Genomic DNA, 18,859 nt, shown 5'->3' on the forward strand with positions numbered 1-18,859 from the left:
ACGGTCTAATTCAGTCCATAGAATCAAAGCAAAAGGATGCAACGTTCTTTTGTAATCTCATCGGAGACACGAGATGCACTGTTGTATCATAAATCATACAGAAAAGAGAGCGAATCTATCAGCCTATCTCAACAAACCGTCTTTAATTACCACTGTTTCTGAACATTAAAATGCATGAATAGCAGACGGATTTTCTTTTAAAATGCAGACATTTAAAGAGGGTTTTTTTAATTATAAAAAAATATCTATAGCAAACGTCTTTCATTGTTTTGAGTTATAAATGGATTTGAAGAATAATTCAGCGACTTATCACTGGGATCGTAGTTTGACCTACACAACAAATTATGCCACAAGGGAAATTCCTTTCTATGAGCTTAGTCATTAGGATGGAATTATTTCCCTCCCTTTTGATACTTTCCGAAGTTTATTAATTGTTGAGAAGATGATCATCAAATGGTTTGGTTGCCCTTTCCTGCCTCCTTAAGCATTTCACCAGTCAGGGTTTGGAAATTAAGTTTCCTTTAAACAATCGTTAGCACCACTGTACTGCAAAACATAGACCAATCCCCTACTGGAAACAGAAGGAAGATTGCCCCACTAACCCGCACGTGCTTTCGAATGCGTGTTGTGAAATTACACTGGGAGGTTCAAGGTTCCTTTCTGGACACACACCTTGGTACTTGGATTTTCAAAACCACTGAACACCCGCCAGTCCTCCTGGACAGTCTCGGCTCTTCTGGAAAGAAGGCATTTAATTCTTCAGCATCTATCTGCCAGTTAGATGCCTTCTTAAGTTACGCTTTAATTGACAACAGATTAAGTTTACAACATGGCCTGCAGTTTTGACATCCCAAATAAGTTTACAAATCTCTCTCCAATCCAGGTACCCTTCTCTTTGTTAGAAGCTGCCAAGCGACCTTAGCATAGAGACAGGTCCTGCCGAGACCTTAGCGTAGAGACAGTACCGCCCCAGAGACCCGCTGAACTGAGGCCAGTGAGGGCTCAGCAGGGAAGTGGGGAAGCAGGCGTCTGCTGCGCACCTTTGGCTTTGATTTCAGGAGTGCAGTAGCCCACCGGCCCCAACTGCACAGCCCCAAGTCCCAACCAACCCACCCGTCTTTTACCGCCACCCCAGCATAACACAGCTGTGCTTAAAGATGACTCTGCGAGACTTTTGCGCTGACGTGGTATATTTGAGACAGAACTACAGTATAAACATTTCAAGAATGTGTAGTGGCCTACAAATCACAGCTTCTTGTTCCCATGTACAGTTTCAATACAGATCTCAGTGCAGTGCCCAAAACAGTTCATACATCGCTATTGTTGTGAAACAGAAGCTAGAGGGTACCACTTCGCTTTATAAAAAAACAACAAATAAATTATACATTGAGAGCTATTGCCAAGCTTCACATATAAAAGGTAAAAATACAGTAGTTAGTGTGGCTTTAACCAAAAAAATTCTAGCTAAAAAAATATCCTTACGTATTTTAAAAATAAATTTGTCCAGTTATAGGTGTGTGTGGGGCGTGTGTGTTTATGAAGCAGAGTGCTCAAGCCAAACAGTAAAAAGGAGGCGAGTTTTGCAGGAGAACCCCGCAGCTCCTGCTGCGCAGGGTCCCAGCTCACCGCAGGGGGAGCACCCACTCCCCATCTCCAGCGGGCGCACACGGCCACGGCAGCGCCAGCTCTACCTCCACTTGAGCGGGGTGGGGAGGGTCTTCTACTAGTGTCTACGGTGCCAACACTCAGACCAAACACGCGCGGATTACACCTGCGTCACTGGAAGGCCATTAGCATGGATTATTTTTATTTTTTGGTATAAAAAGTTATGATTGTCCAGCTGCATTTGAAAGCTGTGACATTGCCATGTCTAACAGCTCTATAATTGTACTACAACTTTCCAGACTAACGAACACTCTACGTGCCCAGATAGAGCTTTAATTGCCAACTGGCCGGGAAATACAGCTGCTAACACTTAATCTATGGGAGATTTGGGTTGTACCAGAATATGTCACAATGTGAAAAATATATCCAGTGCTGCCTGTGAAGGACACGCTGATCTCAACAGTTCACCCTTGCTTCAAGAAACGAGAAGGAGCAAGGTGCGGGCAAAGGCGTAACAGGCAACGGCTGAAAAATAGTGTGTGGGAAGAGACCCAAACGTAACTGGACTGTTTCACCCGAGCTCCTCTTCCAGTGCTGCAAGTTTTCTTGCCAAAGTTGTGGCCAAAAGATTGTCCAAAACATAGCTTTTACACCACTCTCTGGCTTTGACAAAGTATACATGGAATTTAAGTTTAAAATTGAACACATTCAAGCTGATTCATTAACCATGACTGATTACCAGGGAAGCAGTCATTTTACGTCGTACGACTTGCCAATATTAAACAGCATTACCACTGAACTAAGGAAGGGATTCCCTTAATTCAAGTGGAAGAGGGCCTGAACTCCCACATTTTAATATGTGTTTCAAAACCTTGTAAGTCCATTATTGGCGCTCGGCACGTGCCGCCTCTGGGCTCTTCCCGTTGGACTCAATGGGCGAGACTGAAACCCAGCTCTGAGATCCAGCATCTCCCTGAGATTAATCACTTTGAGATACGGGGTGGGGTTTTCTTGTTACTCGAAATGTTAAGATTTCTATAAAATCTTTTACTCAATCACTTACAGAGTATAATTGGAGTAAAATCACTTTTACTTTTAGATCCAATCACTTATGGTTTTAGTTTAAGTTACCATTTTTTAATTATAGAGTTAAAAAAAAGCATCCATCTCTGATCAGCATTACGTGCGCACACAGCAGAAGGGTCCAAGGCCAGTGAAGGGGAACAGGCTGGGACAGGGGTTAGTAAGTCAGTAAGTCAATAGGGGATAACTCTCTTAGGGAAAAAAAAAGACTTTTTTTTTTTTTCTTTAAACCAGGGAGCTGGCTTTTTCCGAATGACTGTAACAGAAGATGCATTTATTCATTCCTGTCAACTCTTAAAGCTTTTAGGTGGTCGGCAGACCAGCCAGCATCCCAACAACAGATTCATACAAAAGTTTTATTTATAAATCTCTTTAAATAAATATAAAAAAAAACAAAAACCTTTTAGAGGATAATTGGACCTTACAGCCAATCAGTCAATAGTATGACAATAGTAAGAAAATCCCCTTTTCTCAGTGTCACACAGGCATTAATTAATACTTCACAACACTTAACTGTAGGAACTATTATACCTATTTGTGTTTGATACGCAGGTGATGAGTAATGCTCTGTTACCTGTTCGCCAGTCGTGATACAGCACGATACCGCTAGTGTTAAAGCAAAATAGTGATGCCGAACTACAGGATGTTCAGGCACGCACCTATGTGTCTGATGAGACCACATAACTGCGGCGCCTTAGTCCCGCCAGGCTCCCTACGTGAACAGTGATTTGGGTTAGCTAAATAAGCTACGTTGAGTTAAATGGAGCGAATATTTGCTCCACATATGAAATGTCATGGGAAAGAGTTGGGTTTGCAGCCCCAAATTGACTGGAAATTGCAAGTCCCCAGTGTAACAGTTGAAAATTTTGAATTTTTAATTAAATTTTCAAGTATTAGTCCTCTGAAGAAGAGGAGGTTGAGGAAAACCCTTGCCCCTCTCAAATTTTTGTGTGTGCGCACACATCTGTAAAAACCACATTCCCTTTCAATCACTCCTATCTCGACCACGCTGAAATAACAGTTGGCTACTTGGAACCATGTAGATTTTAGGGGGACACACTCACCACACATGTTATTTACTTGCTATTTGCTGTATGTGATTGCTTGGGAGGAATCTAAGGATGGTGTTGAACACGCAATGCTGTAAAACTGTAAACTCCCGTTATTCCGCTTTTGGGAGAGATTCAAGCTGACAGTTCACAGAGCTCCTGAACCCAATGGGAAGAGTCAAATATCAAACACGCCTTCAAGAAAGCGCTACTGCATTCTGTCTATTTACAAACCCAACACATGTAGCTGGCGAACGCCAGCTCAGCTGCTGAGCAAACAGATCAATAGCGAGTGCCAAGTTTCCCCACACAGTCCTGGCTTTGTGCTGGAAGCAGGCTGTTGCAGCCGTAGCTTCCCTTTTCCTGCAGGAACTTTGCTAGCAACTGCATTATTAATCCAGACTAAGACATTTGATAGTTGAATCGGGAACCTTCTACGTTTTAATATGCAATAAGGCTCAGACTTAAAAGTATATATATAAAAAAAGCCAATATTCAACTGGAAGCAACAAGGACAGACCTGGTCCAGAGCATCAGCTCCCCTCTGGCTGGGGAGCGGGGAGCCTGCCGGCGCTGGCTGGGGCAGGGGGGGACCTGAAGCACCTGCCACCAGTATTGACTCCTGGTTCTTGAGGCAACGGCTGCACATCATTGTCTGCAGAGAGCCGCTCTGGTACGTGAGCCCTGAGAGCTCCCCGTGGTTTCTGTGTTTCTCCATTAAGGCCTCGGTGGTTTCGAGGAGTGGCAGTGGGCCATGTAAATGCCACGTGGCTTCTTCCCGAACACCCTCATTCAGCATCTTGCAAACAAGAGCACCAGAGCAGCAGTAAGGACACCCAAGTCTGAAAGAAGCAGCCCAGCCGGTCACCAGCTTACCTGCACAACCCACACTGCTTTGGTCCAAATCTTTGTCTACACTGAGAGACGTGCGGGCAGCCGGTGTGCAGAAATGAAGTCGTGCAGACAGGTTTCAGAACCTTCACATTTAAAATTGTTTTTAAGAACCACATGTATATAAATAAACAGCAGCACTATGCAGAAAACATCCTCCAAGCCCAGTCATATGTACAAACCTCTTCCTAAGAAAGAAAGATCCCAGCTGCTTCATCTGTGCTTCCCTGCTGGATGTGGAATTCATCATCTGGCTTCTGTATTTCTCCTCGCTCTGACTCTGCATTGACCTTTTTCGCAAGCTGCACCCCCAGGGTCCATGTGCTCACCTCTGCACGTCCACATGAGGGTCCTGCTGCCCAGGGCTCAAACGATCTCTGGCACATCGTATCCTGTACTTCACCTGAGCACCAAAAGGCCTTCACCAGCTCCGTGGAGCATGCTCTTGCAAGTGCTCCAACCTTCCTTCCACAAAGAAGGGAACTGCTTACAGGAGCTTTTCATCTTTTTTTCCTGTTTTCATCTTATTCTTTCTATTCTTTGTTCCACATATAACTATTCGATGACACTTGGAACAGGATTCGGGGTGGTGTTAAGAACTGATCTAGTTGTACCCTCATGCCGCTAACATACCTGGTAAGTATTCCCAAAGCACAGCACCTGGAAACAACACCCAGAAACAGTATAGAATAGAAACAAGAAAATTATTTTTCTTCTTAGTCCTACATGACAACAAAACTAACCAATAAGCAGTTCCTGAAGTAAGCTGTACTCACACCTTCACTACTCCAGCATTTAAAACATACATACCTCCAGTCTAAAATGCATGTATTTGAGTCATATAGGAAATGAAATAATCGGTGTCAAAATGTGGGACCTCTGCTGTGGTCTGCTAACGATATGAGCTGTTTGGCAGGTTAGTCTTCCTTTCCCTGGTTGCAATGAGCAGCTCGAATCCAGTCAACGTAATTGGTCACTGATGGACTAGATTTTCATTCTTTCCAGGTACTGTAACGAGGTGCAAGGAATATTTTAAGGGGTTTAAGGCCAAAAAGGAGAGTATGTGTTGGTGAAACGAAGGAAGGAGAAGGAGTAATCACACAGAAGAAAACGTCCTTGGCTGTATGTAACAGTGATCACTACCGTGAGCCACCGTACACAGAGTGACCACAAGGTGGCCCTACAAGTTCTCCTAATCTTTCCAATATGACTCTAAGAGGTCAGGGACACCGTGCTGGGAAACTACACACCTAACATCACAGCGAACACTCTCCTTTAACACTTGAGAGGCAGCACAGGGTAAGTAAGACTAAACCTAGTGTGAGCAGAACGCAACCAGATTCTGTTCCTCACGTTCAGAACTAGCTCCAGTGTGTTATTCCACTTCTTCTGAGGCAGAAGATCAAATGTGCATGTGGTTTTATATGCCGTTTAGACTGTAATTCCAGTTAGATTGCAATTAATGTAGAAGTCTCTTCCTGGATCCTAGTAAACCAGCTGGCTGTTTGACTCCTGTTCAGCAAGAGTTTGATCCCAAGGAAGCCTTTCAGAAGGATGCCTTGGGGATATGTTAGAAGATTGGAGTTTTTACAAGGTGGGAAGTGCAGAAACTCCTTCTTCTAGAGTTCAGTGGTGAGTAAACATTTTGTTCTTATTGTAGCATCCTCAGTGACTGGGCTAAAAGGGAAGGAAAAAAAAAAAAAAAGAAAAAAGAGGTCCTGTAAATACACTCCTCCAAAAAGATCTGACATAATGGATTAAAAAAGACAAGTATTGTTCCAAAGAGCCTTAACAGCTGTTCCCCGTGTAATTTAACGAGACCAATGGACAACCTGCAGAAGAGCAAACTGAATCAACATCACACAGTGCAGTAGCATCGTTGCCATCTGCACCGTAAGAGGTTCCCTGAAAGACCTGACCACCACTGCCATCGCACTGCCTCACCAGCACGGCAGAATGGAATAGGAAGGGGAAAAGTTTCTACAGATTCTGTTCTCCGACTTCCTTACAGCTTGGAAATAACTGGGGGACATTTCCCCCCCTCCCAATCCTCCGGGAGATACTGAAACATTGTAAAGAGATTTCTCAGAAAATTAATCTGTACCATAATTTCAGTCTAGTACTAAAAGGTGTTAGCAGGTGAAGAAGGAAACTGACGTGAAATGATAATTAAAAATAATTAGTTGAGAACAGAACTAGAGTTTATAAACACAGCAAAACAAGGCACTGTGTCTAAATGACCACTGTAACTATTGAAGTGGAAGCAGTAAGAGCACGTACTTCCTTCCCACTCTACATACACTTCTGAAGTGAGAGCTGAGGAGACCTTACCTCGCAAGGACTTCGGATGTCTGCTGGGACGCTGGCAACCCAGCTGACGACAACAGAGTCTCCGCGCTGCCTTTCACTGCCTTCACCGCCAAGGCAACGTCATTTCCCAAAGGCCCATTGGAAACCAGTCCAGTCTGAATTGGGGAGAATGAAACAGGAAACTGAAATAAAAACCTGCCAGGACAAGACAGGCTCATTTTTCAATATGGTTTTTTTAGAACAGTAAAAACTGAGGTTCATTGAGGTCCAGGGCCGGCTTCACTAAATGCACGTTCTTAAAAGAAACTTTTATGGCATTTACCGGAATGTAATGCAGCAAAAATGAAATTTAAATATTAACAGGATATGTATGTTGTTTGATTTACTCCAGCTGAATTAGTCTGTTTTAGTTTTAGTCTGGTATGGGCTTCCAAATTATTACATTTTACTATTTTACTGGAGCTCCTGTTTCTTAATCATGACAAAAGCTTTCTTTTTTTTTTTTTTTTTTTTATGTTGTTGTTAAGGAATAGTCAAATAACTTACTGGCACTATCCACCTCGGCATTATTGTGGGCTGGGAAGACACCTACAAAAAGCAAACAAATGCTCGTTAGAAAAGGTTGGAAGTAGCTGAGAATATTCTCAAGACAACATTGCCTCCCAAAACAATACTGCCTCCCCAGACCATCTCGGATACTTGTCCATCACTAGTCTTTGAACCATGCGAGCCATTAGCTACAGACGGTGTGACTTCAGACTGAAAGGTACGTGGCAGCCACACAGCACACAGCCAATACCCGCTCACTCACAGAAACTCACTGGTAGCAGTTTCAGCACAGCGTTCCCTTCCAAAAGGCAACTCAAAGTTTATTTTTCGAGTATTTATTATATATATGTATATACACACACATATACTCTCTCTGTGTGTATACATACACATTTACGTGTAATTTCTGAAGTAGTAGTATGCCCAAAAGCCTGACAAGCAGGCAGGCACTCGCAGATGTACTAAAATAAGACCACAGGCTCTTGTGGCACAGATACAAATTAATCTTCCGATTTCTTCACTTCCATTCCAAAGCTGTAGCTCTACATCCCTCGGCCAGTCACCCCACGAGCAGGGGCACACACACAGCGATCCAGGTCAGTCACCGCTTCACTCCCCTGCAGCAGATCCAAGCCCAGTGCACAGATACTAAAGCCAGAGGAGAGTTTCTGAGTAAAAACCATTGTATGCGTGAAGGAAGAAGTTTGGTTTTGAAATACATTTACCCGAGGTGTGGCTTCTGTAAAGTCAATTAGATTCTCTGTCAATGATGTTAAGGAAACGTCCTGGTCATCTGGAGGGCTCTATGGAATAAATCAATTTTGAATTGAATTCCCAGTAGTAACCACATAGGTCTGCTGAATAATATAGTGGCTTCCCAAGTTATAGACCAGTGTCCTTAATGAACACCATTGTTTATCATCAGGTCTGTTTTCTCAAATCTTTCCATATGATCTTTGTTAATAGCCTTTTCATTTCACTTATTCTCATGAACATACTGGAAACAGTCATTGCCATGTAAGCTGTGAAACTGTCCCATTCTTCGATGTGAAGATGGGGTACACTGTGCCATTCGACAAGGTCAGTGAGGTCTGTGAGCTCAGTGTTTGAACACAGAGGATGAAATTGATAATTATTCAGTGGGATCAACTACATATTCCTGGCTTAGAGGGACAACAGCTAAAGGGGATGGTGCTTTAGTGATCCAGAATAACTCCTCAGTCTCCTGAAGTACCATCAGAGTCCGATGTTGGATTCCTCTTTCTTTTGGAAAGAGACAAAGGCAAGCTGGCCCCTGAATTACTGTGTATATTTCATGGAGTCCAGTTAAAAATTACCTTACACTTAAGGTAACCAGATATCCTGTAACAATTAAATATTTCAATTTAAACTTTTCTCTCTGTGGTTACTTTGATAGGAATTGCCTATGTCAGAAATTTCACCCCTGCAGTCTCTTTCATGGAGCATCAAATCATTGGGATATAAGGGGCTCCCCACCAGCGTCAGGAAAACGATCAGAAAAATAAGTCTCAGGGAAAGAACCTGAAAGGACACACAGAAATGGCCTTTGGCAAGATCTGTACAGTGTCCCTGTCTGCTCCAGAAAGCACTCTCTGGCATTCCCCAACGCCTGGTATTCACCGAGTTAGGAGGGGCACGCAGCAAGGGCTGCTGTGCTTGCCTGGAGGCATCAGTAGCTCAGAACGTGACACACAGAAACCTTCCAGGCTGGCAGGTGGTGATACCTTTGAAACAGCCGCCTCCTCAGCTGCAGCCAGATTAGCTGGAATCAGCAGGTCCTCATGGTTAGAGGCAGCGTTGTCCTCATTTAACGTGTTACTGAAAGGAGAAAACATTCTCATCAGCACACTTCTGGGACAGCATGGAACAGTGCTGCTTCCCTGATAGCTCAACCCAACAACTCAAAACACCAGTTCCATGTGCGGCAGACAAAGGCTGATGTTTGTATGCTGAAGTAAACGCCTTCCAACTACCTTCACTGGTTACTGCTCTCTCTCCTAGTTTCGGCTACAGCCGTGTACAGACCCAACAGTACCAATGTCTTCTGTCTCAAAGGAGCTTCTTCAGCCCTTGTTTCTAATTCACCTGAAGCCTTCCCTGCCATCCTCTTATCTTCCTCTTTAGAGCCAGGGGCAGCAGGACGTCAGATATTTCAGTCATTTCAGAAGATGAGAGAGATTCGCGTACTGCTTGCTAGGATACTCACCCCGAGGCCTGGACTACACCGATTAACTGTTGCAACAGTCATTAAAGATGCATCGCTAAACCTGCTTAGTTAGATTTAGCCTAAAATGCTCAGAAATTGTTCCTCATCTTTTCAGACCTGTTCACGATAATCTCCACCTGGTTCCCTTACCCCAGAAACACATTTCTCCTGAATCACTTACGGAACAAAGGTGTTTGAGGCAGGGATTGCTTTCAGCAGCTCTCTTGGGTCTTGAAATACCGGACTGGTTGTCGGGGGACTACTCTGTGTTTTGCCTGGTGGGAGAATGTTCCTGGCACAAAATAAAACAAAAAACAGGTACAACCTTCTACCAAAAGCTTTTCAAGAACCACTTGTTACAGCATATTTTTGAGGTTGCTGATGCCCATTTTATTCGATATCCCCACATGCTCTCTGAGGTCTGACACATGGCTCATCTTCACAAATGGTCAAGAAATCACATGTTGTAACCCTTTAAGTTTTCCAATGTCTGAAATCCCGCTGGAACTAGCTATCATTTGAGATTCAGTAATTCTCAGGAAATCAACTGCCTGTGTCAGGTTTTTGTACGCAATTTTTTTTTCCTCCACTAGAAAACAGCTACTGTGAACAGACCCAGCCCCTCTCCCGACACTGAAGTTATTCCCAGGTCAGAAATAACTATAGCGATTGAACCTGCTGTTGGAGTGACGTTTATCAAATTAAAGTATGGGAGAACACGGAGTACCTGGATTACCTTGTATATAATAAAACTTAGCAACTATAGTGCTTGCCAGTTTTTGTTTTAAGAACACTTTGCATTCACCAGGTTAAGCTACACTACACAAGGTAAAAACTCAATGATCACCGAGCCACTGAAAGACCACAATGACCTGCAGGTTCTCAGTGCCGTACTTGGGTAAACAGATCACATCTTTCTTCCAAATCTATTCATTACCTGGCAGCAGCATCCTGAATATTGGAATTCTTGACACCTGTCAGGCTGTCTTCTCTTACGACCTGAGAGGAAAACATGAACAAAGATGTAAGTTTCTGATACCTGTTTCCATCTTGCGTCAGTTCTGAAATTCACAGAAGAGCTGAACGCCTCCCTCCGAGCACAGAAGCATGCTCTTCATCTGCTGCTCAGGGACTTAAAACATCAATTCTATGTGAAAGCTTCAGTGCAGAAATAAAAATAATTCACCAACGTAGCCAAAATACCATTATTTGATACAGAATTTACTAGAACACACTAGATGCATGGTCTTAGTCACAGAATCGCACAATAATTTCTTGGTTAGAAGGCAACCTTTGGAGGTTACCTGGCTCAACCACCACTCAAACCAGAGCTTGTTCCAGGGCCTTGTCCAGTTACACGTTCAGTACCATCAAGGACGGAGATTCCTCTTTGGGCAACCGTTCCAGTACTGGACCACTATTACTGTGAAGGAAGGCCGAAAGGTCCTTACTCCACCTTGGATTTTGGCTCTTGGAGCACCTTATCTGCAAGGCACCTTCTCCAACACCAGGCAATTGAGGAGAAATGAAAGATTTGAGAACATCACAGTCCCTATCGGTTGAGAACTCACCTTGTGCCCTGCTTCTGCCTGGGCCTTCAGGATATTGCTTTTGATATCTGCTGGAAGCCATGGCGCTGCTGCGATTGGGCTCTCAATTGCATTGTTCAGACATTTATCTGTCAACTTCACCACCTCATCCTCAACATGAAAAAAATCGTTATTAGAAGCAGTTCCCACATAGAAAGGTCTGGCCTGATGTTTATTAACATCTCTAAGTAACAACAAGGCCCTGAGAGAGAGGAAAGTCAGCAGATTTATACTGAAATGAGAAAGCAATTTTTTCCTTTATTTTGGAACTCAGTTGTAAAGCCACTGCAAAACATAATGTAAAAAACGCACACTGCTTAGAAGCGGAGACGCAAAGTGCTCTGCTAAAAATACAGCGTGCAAGAACTGAAGTGGACCCTAAATCTGCAGCCTAGTTTACTGATAGATCAATATAGCGGCCACCATATTATATCATATCAGTATAGCCTAACTAGGGGTTGATAATTTACTCTCAAATGCAAATTTGGAAGATTTTTACCTTAAAATCCACGTATAAATTAGAACAACAGTTTAATGTGCTATTAGCTACATCTCCCATCACTGTTTATATCAGAGCAAATGAGCAGCCAGATACATAAGATGACAATTAAAAATGAGATACCTTTCACTACACTATATTTCATTATGTGAATTGCATTTCTTAATTATAAAATGTTAATTAAGCATTCAATCTACTAATTGCTATTTGATTAGTAACAGAAGCTAATTAACTGAGTGGAAACTAAACCTTGTGACCTTTCTTCTCGGGGTATGACTCAGCAGGGGGAGACAGAGCCCTGCTTTCGCCGTATGCCACCCTCCCTGGCTAAGGCAGGCTCTCTCCTCCTGCAACACGCCCCGGCGCAGGCACAGTCCTGCTGTATTCCTAGTGGCAGGAATTGCAGCGTGTCCAGAAGGAATGAAGCCCAGTGCACAGAGACATCGCAGGGTGAGAAGTTAAAAAGAGGTGAATACCCATCCGTCCCCCCAGCTCTCCATCCACTTCCATCTTTTTTCATTCCTTGGAAACACTAGTGAGAACCTCTAGGTATTTGGTCTTTAGAGAAGGGAAAAACACTTCCTCTTCTTGTCTCCCTCTAAATCACTTTTCCAGGTATCCAAATAGGAACTCAGGAGACTAAGGGAGAACCGTATTAAAATTTTGACCCCAGTCAGCACTGAATACAGACATCTGCAAAATCTTCAAGGATCATCGTCAACATAAAATATTAGGAGGACCAACAACCAGTGTTGCTGATGACTATTGTTAGCAGAGCACATTCACGTAATTCATGAAGACTAACAAAACAAATAATTATTAAATAATTAAGTGGTTTTATTTTCGAGACGCTGCTGGAATTGCCAAAAGTCTGGAATAATTATGACCGAATTATTATTTGTACAGTCACCCTACCCAACTGAGATAATCCTTAAATCCTTATGCTGGACCTCACTGAACCGGATATAACAGTCCCTGCGCAGAATTTTTAATGCATTATTCCAGTACCAGTGATACAGTAAATTTGATTATTTTAACTGAGCACATCAGTACACTGGTGCTTTAAGGACCATTTTGGGGTTTTATTTCCTCTCCGCTTCCTCCACCTGAACAACCAGTTCAATTAGGTCACTCTAGTCTATTAGCGATTAGATTCCCAACTTTTAAGCAAGCAAATATTTCCATCAATATTAAAGACACATTTTTCTCCTTTCCATTTTGTGCTTGAAAAAAGCATTGGTGTTTTATTGGTTTTTTTAATGGAAAAAACATGTAGCTAGAGGAGAAAGCATTTGGCATCACAAAACATCTAATTTACAAGACATTTAGTTGTTCACATAAAACAGTAAAGCTGTTAGGGTTTGTCAATATTCTAGCTAGTTACGAATTTTTATTGTTTCCATGCACTAGACAAGCTATATTTGTACTTTATTCTTCAATCAAAATATGGAGCTAAGCTGTGACGTAAAAAGGGAAGGAAAGATTAAAGGCAGCAGCAGGGTGTGCGATCCCAACCTTTGTGCTTTTGAGCAGTGCTCCTGGTGCCACCGCAAATCACTTCGTACAAAGCAATGGACTTTAATACAGGCACATTTTGGACAAACTTCCCCATGTTTACAGATCACAACAAATTCAGAAAAATAAAACCCTCACGTCCTTGCATTTCTGACTCTGGAGCAGACTTTGAACACGGGCGAACAGGGTGAACTTTTTATTGTTCATTTCACTTCAGAAGCTGATGAAAGTGGAGCGTCGGTGTATTTAAGAGCTATTTGCTCTCTTTTGTCAGATCTGGTCACTGCACCAGCAAAAGCTGGGAAAGGACAAAGTCGCATTCTTCCATCCCAACAGATTTTGGCAGGGAGCAGCAGTGAAGAATGAAGCCATTCATTACCCCCTTCCCAGTTCTTATTCTAGAAAATTTTCTCTTTTTCTCTAAAAGAATGCAGGTAACTAGATAAATGTTTGCCTACCAAGTCAATCAATCAAAATTGACTGATTGCAAGTATAGAATTATGTAAAGATGATGCAGGCTGGCCATCTCTGACCCTGATGGAAAACAGTTAAAGATTTTTCATTAACAAAGCCGAAGTGAACATTTCATCAACATTTGACAGTGTCACTTGGGAAGTTCAGGATGCAGCTCTGCTTCATAAGCAGAAAACTAATGCTTTCCCTCGATGCATTTTACTAAACCTTTTATGTGCTGTAACTGTTTCTACGCAGGTTGGTATCTCATACACTGGTAAAATTTAAGGGAGGAGATGAGAGATGCTGAAATTTGCAATCACACGCTTTCAGAGAGAACACTGTAACACTGTGTTCATCTGAAGTAACAGCAAGCTCCAGGATCTAAGCTCATCGCAAGGTTTTACTGGATATATCTCAGTCCCAGTCAGTTCAGCCAGAAGAAGATGCCATAAACACCTCTTTTATGAGCAGATTAAGAGCTGAACTGGGTGCAGGAGGAGAGCCAATTTTGTAACAAACACTGTAAATGGAAATTTATATTTTTTCTAAAGCAGCCTTCAAAACAGGAAGCAAAGTGGTTTTAATAGTTATTCTTAGGTCACTCTTTTCAGGGCTCATTTCCAAAGCATTAACTTTCGTCTCTAATCGCAACTGGGGGTGGTCATTTGGTGCTACCATAACATATATGGCCTTGCAATTTGAAGCAGACAGAATTTAAAGTACACAGAGACAGCCTCTAATCTTTCTCTACCTTTGTAAAGTGACTCTCAAGTGACCTCTTGGTAAGCTACATCACAGGCTGAAAAGCTTTCTTCAATCTTTTCTACACAAGGAAAATCACTGATGATTTATGTTTTCATAATACAATTTGCACTTCCTTCTTGAAAGCTGAAGTCTCTTTCACCCAAAGAAAGAATCACGCTGGCATACTGTTGATCCATACATCATGTATTTCTCAGTTATGCAAACGTTCTTGCTCTCTAATCACATTTCTATCACCCCTGTATCTGTAACCTCTAATACCCAAAGTTACTCGGCACCTCACACGACAGCAGCTGGATAACCGTGACTGTACCGTATTGGCAGCTGTTTGTTAGATTAACCTGTTACAGAAACCTTACCGTGCTTACATTGTATCAGCCACCATTTAAAAACCACTAAGACACTCCTGCTCAGTTCTCTCCATTTAACCAATTAAATGTTTTTTTTTCCCCCCCCTCTTTGTCTGAAGTAAAATAGAGCTCACCAGGCAAAAATATTCTGAAATAAACTGTGTTCATTTGCTTTAGTTTATGCGGAGCCAGTGTTTCGGCACAGCAGGACCTATCTGACTAATCTTCTTAGAGACTCGGTAATCTTTGTAACGCGCTCACCAAGCAGAGAGGTGCCCAAGGCGGCCCTGACCACAGACCTTAAAGGGGACACGAGCAAAGAGCCTGCTGCAGCCCCAGGCACTGCAAAGCAGCAGCCTGCTCTCACATGGAGAGGGGGAACAAAGACGCAGGAATGGGCTGAGCCCAAACACGCAACTGCTAAACACCTCTCTTGCCACCTGGATCATTTTGCTATTGAGGGAGCAAGAAAAATGATAGCTGCTTCACCGAAAGTTAGATAAATCCTCGGGCCTCCCTGCAAGGGAGGGTAACGCCAACAGAGATAACACTGCCAGGTGTTTCACTCTCTGCTTGTTCAAAACGCAATCAAGCACCTAAAGCTTTAACACAGGGGAAGCAGAGTAAGTTGTATTTTTATCCACACACACCCCCCTTTCTAAATGTATGATTTACAGGCAAACCTGGCAGAAAACCTAAATTCCAAATTTTTTAAAGCTCATTAAAAAGAAGAATATCCTGCCTGGGTGCAGTTGTCTCATAATTGGTGAATCTATGAAAGTTCACTGCTGTAAGATTCTGTCCCCTCCACCCGCTCTAGCAACACTACGTATTTTCACTATGGCTCTAACATTTCTTTGACCCCTTCCATGAACCTATTTAACTCACTATTTAACAACTTAAAAAATGAAACAATAAAACCTAACACCTTAACAAAAAGTTCAAAATAAAAAAAGGCAAAAAAATTTTTGTTCACCATTTTGTAGGCTACATTGTTTTACCAAAACATGTAATGATTCCTGGAGCTGACAGAGGAGAGAGGGAAGCTGGGTGAAGAAGAGCAAAGAGGAGCGAGGGAGAAGAGGGCCCTCGCCCTGTTCAGGGCACTGAAGCTCGTACTTTGGCTCAGCTGCCCGTGGAAATGCAGCCTGACTTGCTCAAAAGGATTTATGAGGGCACAAAACCAACCACATCACTCCCCTCTACGTAAACACAGACAGCACTAACACCTACTTCAGAGAGCAGGTAAAAACTGGTTACTTAACAGGAGGGATGGATCACCGGCAAACTTGACTCAAAATAAATTGTCAAAACAATGTTCTGGGAGGGTTACCAAAGGCAACTGAAAAACACCAGGAAAGCAGCTCACCCCCTCAAAAAAGAGGGTGAGCTATACAACGCCATACAGTTAGTAACCTACAGATAAAGGCAACTGAGGAACATTTCAAGCATTTATGCCTTTTACTCCCACTGATTTTAGAAAATTTCACCAGGCTGCAGTTCGCATACATGCACCTCTGCCCCCCAACTTTCTGTCACACACAGGTTTATATATAACAAAGCATCTGTATTTCCTTTACTAACCCCCAATATTACTCACTCGTATTCTTACAAATCAAGCAAATGGACCAAGGTAAGCAAAAGACTTTTCAGAATGATCTGAACAAAACTCAGCGACTCTGCCAGGAGGAAAGAAGCCCAAGTACCTGTACATTTATGTTTACGTTGGGACGCTCTGTTGGCACGGGGCTGCTGCACTCTGTCTCCAGCTGTTTCAGCTTTAGGAATGTGTCTTCAAACACTGAAAAAGACAGAAAAACATATCATCTCTTGCTAATGTCACCATAGAGTTATTTGACTTGTGACTTGCATGCTTCCTGAACACAAGTTATATGGTTTTAAAGGTGTGGAAATAAGCACAGGGATGGGGGAAGCCACTTGCTCAACCTTCAATGCACCTTTCAAGCCTACAGACTGTATGTACCTAATCACAACCCTCTGCACCCCTGCAAGTTCATTTACCCAGCCATCCTCACAGCAAACAAGCAAGCAGCAAGAGTTAATTGCTGAGATGGCTGCACTTCATTTCACTGTATTTGTGGCAAAAGTCAGACCCGACAAAGAACTGTGACTTTTCTCTTATACCTCTGACCTTGGAAATAAGCTGCTTCCAGCTGAAATGGGGAGACCTGACCAGCTTTGTTGTCTCAGTGGTGGGTAAAACCGTCTTTATGCATACAATCTAAGGGAGCTGTCTAAAACACTTTTGGATTTTTTGAAAGAAACAACCTCATAACAACCTAATCAGTCAACTTTGACCCCACGCATCATGATAACAGGGAAAAATCTGTAAGTTTGCTTACAATCAGAGTCTGCTTTTTCACTAGCAGTTTCCTTTGTGCCAGGATGAGGGCAATTAATAGCCTCTTCTGAATCTCCTGTTGCCAAGCCAACAACTGGACGGCCTACGGCATCATCAACACAAGTTTCTGGCAACTCCGTGCTGTCTAGCAAATCAACAAGAGGTACGCTGCAAAGGCAGAAAGACGGGCAGAGATACACAGAATCATGTTACCGCTCTTCCTGTAACGAGAAAAAGCTTTAACACACGCAACCTCTTTTTTCAAGCCGTCTTCTGGTAACCAGACACATTCTGTAAGAAACGTTTTAGGTAACTAAAAGACATTGGCTTTTTACATAGGATTTTTACAGGAGAAAGAAGAATTAGGGGGAGAGAAGTTGACACTGTTCACAAATAGTTGTTTGTACAGCACTTCACCCAACACTTGTAAGCAGATCAGAGGGCAGACAGGTGCACAGGTCTGCGTTGACACTATGTTGTGGTTAGGCATACCTAGAACTATTTCCAGCTTTATTAACTTTGGCAGAGACATGAATGAAACCTTAGCAGTCACAATATCTTAAGTGAACCACAGCATGTACTTTGTGCCCCGTCAGGATCCCTTGTTTCACCTCCTTTGCTTCCTAATGGAAAAGTCTCCTTTTTATTTTGTCCGACCATGAAAACAGAAAAACAATTACAGTAACAAAAGTTGTATTATGATGCTTATGTTGTACAGTCAGGAATCTCATCCCTCTCTTCAAAGTTCAGGAAGAGCCAAAGCTACCCTAACAGCAAACTGCAACAAATATGGAAACAGCAGCCTGCGGAACATGAGGGTTAATCAGACAACTTGTGCCCACAACTGCAGTCTGACTGTCACCCATTGCAATCAACAATCACACGCGCAGATTGGTTGCAATATTGGTTTAAGAAGAAAAATCTATCCCTTTTGAAAGTCCTGTCCCAAATATGAGAACAATGACACCACGCAAGTACCCGCCACAACAGAACTTACCCTTACACACCGACCGAGATGCTCCCTACTTGACAGTTCAGACCAGCTTCTCCCTTATCACTACCGGGTTAATGCCCCACGCCTCCCTCCAGCCCCTGGAATTTGGAAGCAGTCCCCTGTTGTCACCGGAGGCTCCAGGAAAAAACTCCTCCCTCCCGCTCAAGCACCCAAAAGAATCTTTCCAATGTTAAATATATACCTCTGAAACAGATTACAGGATATCACCGTTTTAGTGCTAATAATGTACGAATCATCTTAAGACAATTAATTGCCATGAGGCAAATTGAGGTCACTTGCTTGACTCTCGTAAGCAGTGGAATAAGAAGTTACCAGCAAAGAAAATAGCAAGGAACTTTTCAATATCCTCTACAGCCTCTCTGTACACCACTAAGGGGAAACGGCAAGCAACAGATAGTCTTGCAAAGGGGGAATAATGGATAAAGAGAACTTCAATTATTAGAAGTAATTCTCTTGGAATTGGAGATTCTCTTCCAATTAAGGCAACAAAGTGAGACTGAATCCTGTACCTTACTGTCAGAGGATGCCTATGCATGAGAGTGAAAATGTGTTATAATATCCACATGAAGCCAACGCTTTCCTTATTTTCTGACAGTT

At 42.7% G+C, this 18,859-nt stretch overlaps 1 protein-coding gene across 3 annotated transcripts in view; it reads right to left on the reverse strand.

Annotated features, from left to right (window-relative positions):
• Positions 1–1,050: 1,050 nt before the first annotated feature.
• Positions 1,051–18,859, reverse strand: part of EPB41L5 (erythrocyte membrane protein band 4.1 like 5) — a 60,995-nt gene continuing 43,186 nt past the window's right edge. For 2 of the 3 annotated variants that reach the window (XM_054210327.1, XM_054210328.1), the window contains exons 17-26: positions 17,249–17,415; positions 16,592–16,686; positions 11,286–11,414; positions 10,652–10,713; positions 9,896–10,006; positions 9,233–9,326; positions 8,213–8,290; positions 7,485–7,526; positions 6,960–7,093; positions 1,051–6,305 (exon numbers count right to left, since the gene is read on the reverse strand). In XM_054210327.1, coding sequence (XP_054066302.1) covers positions 6,248–6,305; positions 6,960–7,093; positions 7,485–7,526; positions 8,213–8,290; positions 9,233–9,326; positions 9,896–10,006; positions 10,652–10,713; positions 11,286–11,414; positions 16,592–16,686; positions 17,249–17,415 — 970 coding nt within the window. In that variant the 3' untranslated portion in view covers positions 1,051–6,247. The remainder of the gene's footprint in view (positions 6,306–6,959; positions 7,094–7,484; positions 7,527–8,212; positions 8,291–9,232; positions 9,327–9,895; positions 10,007–10,651; positions 10,714–11,285; positions 11,415–16,591; positions 16,687–17,248; positions 17,416–18,859) is intronic. The other variant, XM_054210329.1, reaches the window with a different exon arrangement.

Source organism: Rissa tridactyla, chromosome 7, assembly GCF_028500815.1.
Source record: "Rissa tridactyla isolate bRisTri1 chromosome 7, bRisTri1.patW.cur.20221130, whole genome shotgun sequence".
NCBI lineage: Eukaryota > Metazoa > Chordata > Aves > Charadriiformes > Laridae > Rissa > Rissa tridactyla.